We start from the raw sequence: 14334 nt of genomic DNA, 5'->3' as shown, positions 1-14334 counted from the left end.
GAGTGGATTTTGGAGGTGCCATCTGCAAAAAATAATGCACAATGCAAAAGTGTGGAAAATGGGTCAGAGCCAGTGAAGAACTCAAGACACAATTGCTGGCAGATGGAATTCGCTATGCGCCAGCGTGCGCTATGCGAATTTGCACTTGCAGAGTCTGCTGTCAAGACTAATTCGCTATGCGAATTATGCGAAATAGGTGTCTTCGCTCAGGAACAATTCGCTATGCGAACGGAGTCGCTGTGCGAATTTCATATCAGAATTCAAACCTATAATTCACTTTGCGACTTTCTCGCCAAGCGAATTTCATGTTCAGAAAACCAGGCCTCTAATTCGCTATGCGAATGTGTCGCCTAGCGAGAGACAGTGCAGAGGACATCCATCAGAGATCAAATGACAGTCATGGATATGCATAAACAGATGGTACTTGAAAGTGTATATGCACACAGTGGTTCAAGAGAGCATTCCAATCAGACCAAAACTCCTATTATACTCCTATGAACATTAAAAACAGAGAAGCAAATGGAGAGTAGAAAATGAAACCTGTGGAGAGTGACCAAGATTATTGAACAGGATCAGAGAGTGAAGAGGCACTTGAAGCAAGGCAGAAAGTGAAATGGTGGCAATGGAGATAAAGTGGAGAAATTTGCAGAGAGGAAGGATACGTTCGCTGTGCGAAAATGGAAGAGAATGGTGGCTGGAGTAAAATGAAGAGTGGTAAAATGAAATGGAGAAGAAGTAGGTTTTTTTAAAAAAAAAAAAACTGAACGAGTCAATTCGCATAGCGCACCACAGCGGTGCGCTGTGCGAATTTCTCTCGTTTTCTGCACCTTTGAATATTTTATTATTTTTTTGAATTTTGATGTTCAGTCGCAGAGCGCACCTCAGCTGTGCGCTATGCGACTAAATTTTTTTGTAAATTTTTTTTTTTTTTTAGAACAAAATTCGCAGAGCGCACTTCAGCTGTGCGCTGTGCGAACAAGCACAAATCAAACCACTCTCATGTAATGCGCTCTGCGCAAAATTTCGCTGTGCGAATTTTGACAGAGCTTTCCCCCCAATTTTTTTTTGTAGCATAGCGCAAAGTGTGCGCTATGCGAATTAAATGCTCAAGTTGCTCTAGTGATTTTATTCGCCTTGCTTATCAAATGCGCTATGCGAATACTTCCGCAAAGAGAAAAATGAAACTTTTAAATCGCAAAGCGAATGTAATCGCTATGCGAACTTCAATCTCAAAACAATTTCTTTTTCTCTCTCGCAGAGCGCATGAAATTCGCTGTGCGAATAAATCACTGCTTCATAAAATCATCTAGTCGCATAGCGCACCTCAGCTGTGCGCTGTGCGAATAGAGCGTCAGAACTCATTCATCAAGCATCTCAGCACTTTCTCTCCACACTCAAACTTAACAATTATAAAAACACAATTAACAAACACAAATATATACAAACATGTGCTAGGGTGCCTCCTAGCAAGCGCTTCTTTAACGTCACTAGCTTGACCCAGAATCTCATGGTTAAGTTGGATTGTTGATGTTGGTGTGCTTCTTCCTCTCATGACACCAACATTTTCTGAGTAACTTTCTTGTCACCAACTTAATTCTTCTTGAATATGGAGCCTCAATTTCGAGTACTCCATTTGCCTTTATGTCCTTGATGACCCATAACCTGTTCTTCAGATTCACAGGTTTTCCAGGTTTGAGTTCATCACTTTTCACTTCAATTTGTTGGTGAACTCTTTGCTTCTCCTTATCTTTATCTCTTTCCTTCACTTTTGGATTGAAACAATTAAGATTATTCTTGGCCAACTTGGCAACTTGCCTTGGAAGACTAGTAATTGCTAAAACTTCATCTTTTACTTTGGAACTAGTCTTTTCCTCTTGATTTTTCTCCACCTCTTCAAAGACATTAAATATCACCTCTTCATCTTGGTCTTTTAATTTTACAGTTCCATCATCAACATGAATGACAACCTTAGCTGTCTTCATGAAAGGTCTACCAAGAATGAGAGGCATATCTACATCTTCCTCCATTTCCATGACTACAAAATCAACAGGGAATTTTAGTTTATCTACTTTAATCACCACATCTTCCACTACACCGTAAGGATGCTTAATGGACCTATCTGCCATTTGCAAGATCATTCTTGTTGACTTAACTTCAAGGCCACCAATCTTTTTGAGCATAGATAGGGGCATCAAATTAATGCTCGCACCTAAGTCAACAAGAGCCTTCCCTATATCATGATTTCCAATGGTGCACGGGATAGTGAAACTCCCTGGATCTTTGACTTTTGGAGGTAGAGATTTCTGCATAATTGCACTGCAATTTCCCTGCACTTCAATTGTTTCCTCATCTAAATACTTCTTCTTTTTACTGAGGAATTGCTTCACATATTTTGCATAAGCAGGAATTTGTTGCAGTGCTTCAGTCAGGGGCAAAGTAATCTCAAGTTGATTAAATATCTTCTTGAACCGATCCATTTGTCTTTCCTTATCCTTCTGTGAAGTATTTTTAGGATAAGGAAGTTGCTCCACCAACACTTGCTCTTTTTGTCTTCCATCTTCATTCCTGTTTCTACATTCTTCTTCTTCAATCACTTCCTTTTGATCATCCTCTATGTGTGCTTCACCCTCTTTATTTGTCGGCTTCTCCTTAGAATCCAACCCCACTTCTTTTTCACTTCTGGTTATTATGACATTACATTCCTCCCTAGAGTGAACTTCATTCTTAGCCACAAATTTCTTTTCAGATGTCTCATCCAGCTTCTTTGCAAGTTGACTCACTTGTGTCTCCAAGTTTCTAATAGAAGCTTCAGTGCTTTTATGGTTGGAGATGGATACTTGCATAAATTGTTGCAAAGTTTCTTCAAGCTTGGATGTCCTATCAGAAAGAGTAGGTTGTTGTTGAAACTGTTGTTGTGGTGGTCTACTAGAACTAGCCTGACCCATGCTAGGATGAGGTTTCCAGCCTTGATTATAATTTCCATAATTTCCTGAACGGCCTTGATTTCCCATGTAATTGACCTCTTCCTTTGCATTAGACTGAATAGCACACTGTCCATTTTGGTGCTCTCCACCACACAGTTCACATCCTTGCATAGTATGTTGTGCCTGTGATACATTTTGAATTTGTAGTTGTGATACCTTTTTCATCAGAGACTCAAGCTGTTGAGTCATAATTTTATTTTGGGCTAATAAGGCATCTTGGGATTGCAACTCAAACATTCCCTTCTTTTGATTTTGTCCTCTCTCACATTGAACATCATTGTCACTAGATGCCATATTTTCAATAATTTCATGAGCTTCATCAGGTGTCTTCCACCTAATGTTACCTCCTGCTGAGGCATCTAGCATCAATTTTGTGTGAGATTTTAAACCTCCTAAAAACAGGTTCAATTGAGTGGGGACATCAAATCCATGTATGGGAGTCTTTCTTAACAATCCCTTAAACCTATCCCATGTCTGACTCAAAGTCTCTTCAGGTTCCTGTTGAAAAGAGGATATCTCTTGCTTGCCTTTGTTTATTTTTGATTTAGGGAAATACTTATGCAAAAACTTTGACACAACGTCATCCCAACCTGTCAGACTTCTCTCAGGAAAAGAATTTAACCATTTCTTGGCATTGCCTGCCAAGGAAAATGGAAAAAGACTAAGTCTGATTGCCTCCTCTGACACATTCAACATTTTCACAGTGTTGCAATATTCATTAAAAGTTGCCAGATGATCATAGGGATTTTCGTGTGCCAATCCTGAAAACTGATTACTTTGAACAAGATGTATCAATGCTGGCTTCATTTCCATGTTAGCCGCAATGATCACAGGTTTGGCTATACTGTTGAAAGATGTAGGTACAGTCACTGAAGCATAATCTTCCAACGTACGCCTTCTTTGTTCATTATCCTCGTTTTCCTCCATCTTTTTACCCTCTCGGTCAGATGAAGAATAAGCGTTTGAAGACAAGCTGGATTCTCTAGCTTCTTTTTTTTTATTTTCTTTTCTACGCCTACTATTATTTCTACGGGCTGTCCTTTAAATCTCAGAATCAAACAATAAATTCTCAGATTTTGTTCTGCGTGGCATGCAGAACAAAAATCTCCAATGACAAACCCAAGAAATAACAACAGGAACAAAACACAATATATACAGATACACAGAAAACTAAAACAATGAATTTACAGAGATAGGAACAAAATTGAAATTGATAAACAACTAATTGAAATAACAAAACAATCAAATTCCCCGGCAACGGCGCCAAAAACTTGATAACTTTTTGGCAAGTATACCAAATCGTTCCAAGTAATACAGTGATAAGTAAAGTATCGTTCTCCTCAGGGAATTTGTGGTACGTTATTCAATTAAAATTTATTTATCAAAATCAATTGAACAACAAAATATAGGTGAATTAACAGTTTCAAGCTAGATGACAATTTAAAATTGAAATTAAAATTTAAAGAAAGCTTCATTGGAATTGACTTCATGACCACATTACAGTGACTAATCTGAGCAATATAACTTGCGTTCACACATCAACATCACAGTATCTTGGTTTAATTCCTTAAAACAAGTTCTAAAGAATTATGTTCAATTCTTAATTCCTTAAGTAAGTAAACATAAACTTTGCATTAAGAACGATGTTATTGATGACCAGGAGAATTGAAACTATTCCTAGCATCTTTCCTTCTGGTTGCTTTTCTTGCGTTAATACTCAAATTTACTTCCCAGTACAATTTAAATATAAAAACAAGTTTATTTTACTTCCGTAAAATAAAATAAAAAGTAAACAAGAAAAGCATACGAACACAATTTATATTGAACAGGAAAGATTACATCAAATGTCAGCCATTACAGTCAATTCCAACGAATAAAAGTTTAGCCTATCCTAGACATCACAAACATACTCATTTCTGCAATTCCTTGCATGATGTGCAGTCTTGATGTCTTCAGAGAGGTCTCCTGATGGTCTCCAGAGCAGTTCTTCTCCAAAAATTATATTTTCCAGTCTGCCCCCTCTATCCTCCAAAGCACGTCTTTTAAGAGACAGTTTATTTCTCATAAAACTACTCTATTCGCTCAGCGCACAGAAGCAGATTCGCTGTGCGAATTAAAATTAATTCAGCACTCAACTGCACCAACTCGCTAAGCGCACAACCTCTGATGCGCTGTGCGAATTCAAGACTTGAAATCTCCAAACTGGCATGATTCGCTCAGCGAACCAATGGTGATGTGCTGTGCGAATGTATTCTCCTGGCTCTGCGAATTTTGCTTATGCTATGCGAGAATTGGCTGACAATTTCACTTTTGTACAACTTTTCCTGAACAATAATTTACAACACAATCTACTTCCTATTACGACTTTTCACTGAGTAATAACATGAATAATTACAAAATTGAGATCCTTTATAAGTGTCAAAACATCTGTTTTTCACACTTATCAATTTACTTCTCTTTTAGTTTACCATTTCACTTCTCTTTTAGTTTTGTTCAACCTCCTTTTCTATTCTAGCATAAATTACATATAATTTATTTACAACTAATAAAAGGATATTTATGTGAAAATAATTTTTAAAAAACATTTTTCATTTCACCTCTTAAAGTTGTGTCTAATCATCAAACATAAATCATGTGAGAAACTACTTGACAATAATCAATCTAGTATTAAACTTCATTCATTTGATCACTATTATAAAATGATACTTTACGAAATATTTTGAAAATCTTAAAATACACAATTTACCCTTTTTTTTTTGTATTTTGCATGTTTTCCACTTTATCTCAAATTTTCAAAATCTTAAAACATACTACAATTTTTCTTTGAATTAATCAACGAAAAAAGAATTTTTTTTATCAGGGTTTTCAAATGTTTTATGAATTTCTTTTATTCAAAATAAGGTAGTAATATACTTTAGAAATAAATATGCAAGATATAAAGAACAACAAGAAAAATGTCAAAGATTTATATTGATTTACCTGTCAAAGAAAGCTACCTTCATCAGTTGCTTAATCATCCAAATTGAGATAATTCACTAAAATCAATTTTATATTAATTTACCTTCTAAAGAAAGCTACATCTAGTTGCTTAATTATCGTAATCGAGATAATTCACTAAAATTAAGCTTTTACAAGCACTACGTAAGAAAAATAAGAAGTGTAACACAACAGAATATCTTGAACCATATAAGATCTTTTGTAGCCTTTTGTGAAATCCTGTCATAAGAAAGTTATATTGGCAAACCTAGTCAAGAAATGAATTACAAAATTTGAAAAACAAAAGTGGAACATAATCACCTTAACAATAAAGTGCAAAAGATTATCCCATCTAGAAGCAATAATAGGTTATTCACAAAAACAATAAAAAATAACACTTGAATCTTGATCTATAAAAAATATTTGACAAAAGGTTCAAGAAATATCTTTTGCTTTTCACATAAGTGTTTCAGATGTGTAAAAATCATATATGAAAAAGTTATTTTAATTTCTCTTATAAATCGGAAAAGATTGAAATCAATTTTGAACATGTTGAAATTTATTCCAATCAATTGAAATAGTGTAAAATTAGTTTGTTGAATTTTTTTTAATTGATTCATTTTCAATCCGGTTAAAATCACTTGAAATGACCATTAGTGGTTTGAATTTATTTATTCATATTTCAATTTGGGTGAAACAATTAAATTTGATTTTGAACAAAAAATAGTCAAGGATTTTAATTGTTAAAACTTTAATTTAGTTTATCTAAATTTAAACTTGTGTTTCTAGCAAGTTTGTGAACAATTTAACAAGTTAAAATCTATTTCAAGCAATTGGAATCTTTTGAGAGGAAAACAAAAATTTAGGATCTGAACTATCTAGATCAAGCATTATATATTTACTTCAATACAACCTAAACCTAAAAATTATAACTCTACACAAGATTAACTACAAGAAAAACTCTTCAAGGCACCCATGATCAAATCTAAGTGACTTGGATCATTAAATCAATTCACTCAAGCTTGCTTGAATCTTCAATGTCAAATTTAATCGGAACGTGACTAACTTAATCTTCGCAACAAGACAATTAATGTTACTTGTCATAATATTCATTTCAACAATTACCACATTCGAAATTTAATGCAATTCATTTAACCTTCAACAATTATTGCAACTTACACAAATTTCCCTTTGAGCAATCACCCTGTTAGTAATAAAATTTGTAACATCATCTCTTATAACAATTGTTGGATCAAAATAGAAAAGATAGACAAACTTGCACTCCAAACTATTATTTGAAGTTATCTCAACTTTTGCAGAAAATATGCATATATAGATCGAATATGGGTTTTGGTTCATTTTCTAATACATGATCTCCATCCTCACTAAATGTCCTTAACTTATTAACTGACCTAAAGAATTTTTTTTCATGGTTTATTTTGGTCTTTAATTTCCTTTCATTTGAATAACTCTTCTTTCATAATTATGTGAACCTCTATTTTATTAAATTAAATTATTTTTAAAACACTCATTTAATAATTTTTATTTCTGTTATTTTTTATTTTTATTTATTTATTTTATACAAGAATATGTAACTCTAAATTTCAAATGTTTAATCAATATAAACAACTAATAATTGATTATGTAAGCTAAAAATCTTATCTTTTATTAATTTTCTTTTATTCTTAGTTTATGTAGTTTAAAAAAACACCCTCATTATTTTATTTTTTCGATTCATAAATTTTTCATTTTGTACTAATAGTTTAATTTATTCCCATATCCAACAAATTTACACAAATTTCTAAAATAATTTCTTTTTTAAGTATTTATAAAAAAAAAAGGAATTTTATAATTGTAACAAAAGCATTTTCGATAATTACCGTCATCTATAAAGAATTATTTAATAGGGTTAAATATGTTTTTAGTCCCTCAACTATTAAGCGTTTTTGGGTTTAGTCTCTGTTTCAAAGTTTGTTTCATTTTCATTCCTCTCCTTAATGAAATTGTAATATTTAGTCCTCGAGTACCAACGACGTTAATTTTTAAATGAGCTGGCTAACGGTGTACCATATCACTTTTGCTTTTTCTGAAAAGTGTCAACCTGCATCTTCATGCGCTGAGGTTTCTCTCCCTCCCTTATTCATCTCCATCATCCTCCCAATTCTCTTCAACCCGCAGGTCCCACCTCTTCAAACCCTTTCTTCCTCCAAACGATTCAAGGGGTCTCGAATTTCATGAAATACAAATATAACATGGGGATGGAGTTGTCTTCTCCTATCAACATCTACCTCATCTGGTACAACCTCCAATATCGGCTACAACCTCCCCTATGCCTGGGTTGGGAACTCCGACAAACAGTGCCTAGAGGTGAATGCCCGCCAGCAAGGTGATAAAATAATTGAATGCCAATAAAACAATGAAAATGAAAATGTCAAGACCAGCAATCGTATCTATTGTCCTTCTCCTAATTACTCGATGTGAAGCTCAGGGTTCCATAAAATACCCCACAGTCATTGAGGATGTTACACCTTGTGTTAGCTTCCTCAAATCAAACACAAAAATTACCCCTTTAAGCATTGTTGCCAAGGTATCAAGACACTGACTAGTGAGGTTAGAAGCCATGAAAATAGAGAAGCTATATGTTTATGCCTCAAGTAAGGATGGACAACGACCTCTATTAAGCTTCCTCTTATTGACGACAAAACTGAATGCAAAAAGTAAATTTCTTTGCTCTTTGTCAAATTCAATTTTTTATTATGCTTCCAACTTAACTTTGACAGGGAAATGATGATGACTATTTTTTATTTTTGGTCATGCAGAGCAATCTTTATCATGTGAGGTTCATTTGGGTTGTTGCAAGTGCAAGATTATTAGATTAATATATTATAAAGGGAGTAGAAAAATAAATTGACAGTGAGCTTGTACTGACTCATGAATAAATAAAATTGCTTTGTCAACTATTCTGAATAAGAATGCAACTTCCTCTACTGCACAAGCAATGACATATGTTAACTAAAGTTGATCTAATTAATCTTTATATATTTTTTTTAATATAAGTATGGCTCGGCTAGCTTTGGAGGTAGCAAAGGCAGTAGTCTCTGTTGCCTTCTATTTTGTCTGTTGTTTTCTCTCAGGTTTCGTAGTGCATTGGCAGCAAACCTTGATGCATATATGGCAAACGAATCAAGTTGGGTGGGGAGGAAGCTAGTGAAACGTATTGGGGGATGTCCGATGCTCTATCAATTGCTGTTGATCTTGATTTCTCCATGTCCCCTCCCCAATCCCAGGTACCATATTGTCTTTCCAAAATGTTTACAAACACTTATACTTTGAATTTATCGAAAATCATAAAGCATTGGGGCCAACACAAGCCTTCAAAATAGAGCTCCAAATCCACTGCACCAGAAACTTTCTTCTGTTTTTACTCCATCTCCCATAACGGATATGATGTAACCACCTCCATCACCCGTTGTGTACAAGCCCTCGCATAGATCACCAATCTCGGTGGGTACGGTGGGGTCCTCACTGGCGGGCGTTCACCTCCGAGCATTATTTGTCGGAGTTCCCAACCCAGGCGTAGGGGAGGTTGTAGTCGACATTGGAGGGGAAGTAGTGGAAGCCGCAAACGCCATGGCAGAAGGTAGATCTCGTTGCTATGATCGACAGGGAAGGTTCTGCTATTGGGACCACTTGTCATACAGATGAGGTAGATGTTGGCCGAAGAAGGCAACACCGGCCCCATGTGATATTTGTGCTTCACGAATTCCGGAACCCCTTGAATCGCTTGGAGGAATGAAGGGTTCAAAAGGGTGGGACCTGCGGGTTGAAGAGAGTTGGGAGGATGATGGAGATGAATAAGGGAGGGAAAGAAACCTCAGCGTGAAGATGTAGGTTGACACTTTTCACAAAAAGCAAATGTGATGTGATACACCATTAGCCAACTCATTTAAAAATTAACGTCGTTGGTGCTCGAGGACTAAATATTACAGGTTTATTAAGTAGAGGAATGAAAATGAAACAAACTTTAAAAGAGGGACTAAACCTAAAAACGCTTGATAGTTGAGAACTAAAAACATATTTAACCTGATTAATAATGTATTGTAATATTTATGTAGACAAAGTTAATATTTAACATTAAAAATGTGGCATTTTAATATTTTGTAAGATAGTGTAATGAATACAACTCAACTTTTAGAACAATCCTAAGCAAAATCAAATTAAAACGTTAAGTAGACATCATATGAATTAAGTTGAGTTTACATATAAAAGAAACTAATATAATAAAATTAAAAATCAGAAAGATGAAAGACTAAGATCATCCGGTTAAAATATAAACGAACTTAAAAGGTAAATGACTTTCATTCATTTAACAACATATTAATTAAAACTTATCTAAAAGTCTGTCAAAGATCAATAACGTTATTATCTCATGTTCTGAAAAAAAAAAAAAAAAGAATAGAACAGAGCATACAAATGATTGAGGAAGGCAAAAAAGCATAAAATCGTGGAGAGTAAAGAACGAATATTGGCACAGCGCGTGTTCGACAAGTTCACTTTCACATTCATTACCGAAAGCACAATAAAACGCTCCACCGCACTGCGCTGCCCAGAAACCCTAATCACAAATAATTTCAACTACTCCTGATGGTGGTGGACCTACAAATTTTAATCTCAGTGCTGTTTTTCTTTTTCCCCCTTTTACAAAGCCAAATTAAAATATGACTCATTCATTTCAATCCCTTCGACACGAGACAAACCGACTTTTTAAGTTTTATCTTAATTTAGAAGACAGATCATCATCATCATCATATTCATAACATTATACATAACGACATCTCTCTCTCCATCGCTCGCAGTACACGTGGACGGTACTTATCAAATCACCAAACTCCGGTCCCATCGGACGGATGAGATCGAATCATATCCTCCGCAGCTTCTCTGCTTTGATCACGGGGTTAGCCCGAGCAATCTCCTCTCGCCCCACCGTCTTAAAGTCGAACCCGCACGCGTGCTTCTCCGGATACCTGTGGGTCCCGCAAAACGTGACTCCGCACCTGCACTTGAACCCAGTCAACCCCACACGCTTCCGACACGCGGCGCACCGGTTCGGTTGCGCTGAACCCGAGGATGTAGAGCTCGTCACCACCGCGACCTGAACCGGAACCGCGACCGCAGCTTCTGCCGGGAGCGAAGGCGGGGGCGATGCTTCGAGAAGGACATCAATCGCCGCCGGTGGCGCCGTGGACAGCGGCGTCTTCGCGGAGGAAGAAAGCGCGGTTTCGATCGTGGATTTGGTCGACACGTCGTCCTGCTCCTTCAAACGGATCGCACCGTAGCATTTGGAGCAGAGGTTCATGGTAGCGGAGCTACCGAAGAAGCCGCAGTTGTTGGCGCAGAGACGGTGACCTTCCGGAGTCTCGCATCGGTGTTCTTCCGCCATGAGATCTTTCGATTTAGGTTTTTTATGTTCTCTTTCTTCTTCGAGGAATCGGAATAGTCTTGGAACCTGCCGGAATTTCCCGGAAAAAGAAAGAGAAACAAAAAAGAGAAAACGATTAAGATTCCGTTCGAATCCAAGAAAATTTAAAGGGGGAAAAATTGAAACGCTGGGTGGTGGCTGGAAGGAAATAGTGCATATAAGTAGAAACCGAAAAACGAAAAAATACAGGTTGTGAAATTAAACAAAGTAGGGTTATAAATAGCCGAAATTAGTTGCTGTAACGAAATTTGATCAAATAATGAGAAATAAAATTAAAATAAGAAAATAGAGAGTTAGAAGGAAATAGAAATAGTACCTTATTGAGGTTGAGAATGAGAAGAAGGAAGGGGGAAGAGGGGATAATAAGAACGACGGTGGAAAGAGAAACTTAACGGAGAAGGATTGATTAACAGATTCAGAAAGGTCTGAGAGAGAAAAAGGAAAAGACGGCAAAACTCGACAAATCATAATAATTATTTTCAATCATTAATACTTTCTATCCATTAAATTAAATACAATAATTCATTCAAAATATTTAAATAAGTTATTTATTTATTATAATAGTTTCTTACCAGAATAATAAATATTGACAGTCACAAAATTTATCTGCCAAGTGGTGACATTAACCTAATGATTACGTGTTTATAAAACTCTTAATTTTAATTTATAGTCATTTTGAATTTATTTTATTAGCATTGAGGGAAAAAAACACAAAGAATAAAAACTTCTAACATTTTTAATCAATAATAAGTATAAGAAAATATACTTTGTATATTATTATAATTTTATCTCAGATATAATTTTTATTAACTCATTTTTAAATTTTAAATTTGTTTTAAAAAAATTACAAAATTAAATTTAAATTTTTTACTTAGGTATTTTTATAAAACTTAACTTGCTCAAAAATTAATTCTTTGACTTTTTTCATTTATTTAAATATAAAGTTTCATATTTACAAAAACTTTGATATTATATCATTTTAGTGTAGTCTTATTTTAAGAAATTCTTATAAAACACGTTAATATTGATATATGAGATATAATAGGATAAGTTTCACGATGAATATTGATAGGGTGTAATTAACAATTATTATAATTTAGTTTTATGTGTTGGTATTTTTAATGAAAATCAAAATAGATATGTAAGTAGTTTTTTGGCTTTTTGAAAGACACAAGCTGATATTTATGTTGAATATTTATGTTGAGTTTGAGATTATTATGTTTCGGAGCATGTTTAGATAATTGTTTAGAGACTTTATTTAGAAAATTATTATTCTTTAGTCTTTTATGATTTTTAAGATCAATTAATGGTTGTTTTAAGTTTTAGAGAAAGATGTTTTAGAGAGAAAGATGTTTTAGAGAAAGATCACGTTAGTGCTTACATTTTTTTTAAATATATGTTGTTCAAAATCTTTTATATTTTTGTAAAGAAAATTGTTGTAATAATAAGTCAATTAATTTAGTTTTCATTTGTAAAGAACAATATAAGTGAGATAATATTTTACATACATATATTTATTTAAATTTATTTTATAAGATGTGTAATTTATTTATGTTTCTTAAGTATAAATTTTATGATGAGTTTGATGTGGTCCTTCATATTTTATATTCTTTTACTTTATTTTATTTTTTAATAAATTTGTTTATGATGACAAATAATTAATAAATTTTTAAAGTGTAATCATAATTAAGGGATCAAAATTCATAATTATGACATGAACTTATGAGATACTAATCGGATCTGGGATCAATATTCTAATAATAATTTTATTTTGAATAATATATGTGAAATTTTTAATTTTAATTCTTTAAGTAATATTTTTGGTTTGAATTTATAAATAGAAAAAAAATGTAGTGAAAGAATCTGTAATTAAAAAGCTGAATGTAAATATGTAAATAGTTTTTTTTTAGAACATATAACACAATTTAAAACATTTAGTTAACTAATGGTTGATAATACTTCAAAGTCACTCAACTCATTCTTCATTATCATCCTAACGATGATTTTTCTTTATTTATTTTATCAAATGTTTGTCTATAACTTTCTCCATATCCTAGTTGGAGCTTTTTAATTAAATATGATTTTTACCGAGTAATGAATGTGATTCTTTATAAATTACTCACAATCTATTTGAAGTTAATACTTTCTTTTTCAGTAAATTAGGCATGAATTAAGTGTTATCAGGAATTATACTATTAAAGACGAAATATGTACCCTTGTTTGATTTAAATTTTTGATAGCACAACAATCATTAGTAATCGCTAATTTTTCATATAAAATGATACTTAAGATTAAACTCCTATATTATATATTCACGTGATAGATTTATACCTGTTCTTAATGTATTTTACACATGTTTCTTTCTAACAATAATCAAACACGTGATTTATCGATTGATTGATCTTGTTTTAAAATTAATGATTAGTTTAATATAATTATATACCAATTGGTTCAGTGTATAATTATGGTGCGGTTAATGGAAAATGATAAATTTAGGCATGATGTTAATTTTTTTTAAGTAGGCACTAAAAAAAATATTATCGAGAGATAGAGACAGCGAAAAAAATGCAAAGTCTTTTTGGTTAAGAAATAATAAAAAAGTAATGTACTAAAAAAAAGTTGCTAATGTACCAGAAAGAATAATAAAAAATTGATATTATTATATGGAATGAAAGGGACAAGGTGGCAGTGGAGGTACTGAATATGGATTTGGTAAACACTTTTTAAGTTCAGCATCTTTCTAGAATTTAGGAAAACATTTTCTGAAAAATAAATAAACAAATAAAGTGGTGGACAATCTGTCAAGTAAACTGTTCATAATAAATAATAATGTTTTTCTTGCCATAAATTTTGTCTGATCTTTGAATACTTTCGAAATGAGCTGTCTTTAAATAT

General features: G+C 33.5%; 1 protein-coding gene and 1 pseudogene across 2 annotated transcripts; both read right to left on the bottom strand.

The window, feature by feature from the left end:
* Positions 1–1511: 1511 nt before the first annotated feature.
* Positions 1512–3911, bottom strand: LOC148193985 (uncharacterized). The gene has a single exon (XM_088097076.1). The coding sequence runs from the start codon at positions 3909–3911 to the stop codon at positions 1512–1514; it is 2400 nt and encodes a 799-aa protein (XP_087953202.1).
* Positions 3912–10437: 6526 nt separating this feature from the next.
* LOC124844066 (zinc finger A20 and AN1 domain-containing stress-associated protein 4 pseudogene) lies at positions 10438–11912 on the bottom strand (annotated as a pseudogene). Its single transcript, XR_015781722.1, has 2 exons — positions 11756–11912; positions 10438–11466 (listed from the first exon to the last, which is right to left on the bottom strand). The product of XR_015781722.1 is annotated as a zinc finger A20 and AN1 domain-containing stress-associated protein 4 pseudogene (transcript).
* Between the last annotated feature and the right edge of the window lie 2422 nt (positions 11913–14334).

The sequence above is a fragment of the Vigna umbellata genome, chromosome 8, assembly GCF_029865625.1.
Source record: "Vigna umbellata cultivar VRB3 chromosome 8, Vumbellata_1.0, whole genome shotgun sequence".
In the NCBI taxonomy this organism is placed as follows: Eukaryota; Viridiplantae; Streptophyta; class Magnoliopsida; order Fabales; family Fabaceae; genus Vigna; species Vigna umbellata.
This window is presented reverse-complemented; position numbering and strand designations above follow the sequence as displayed.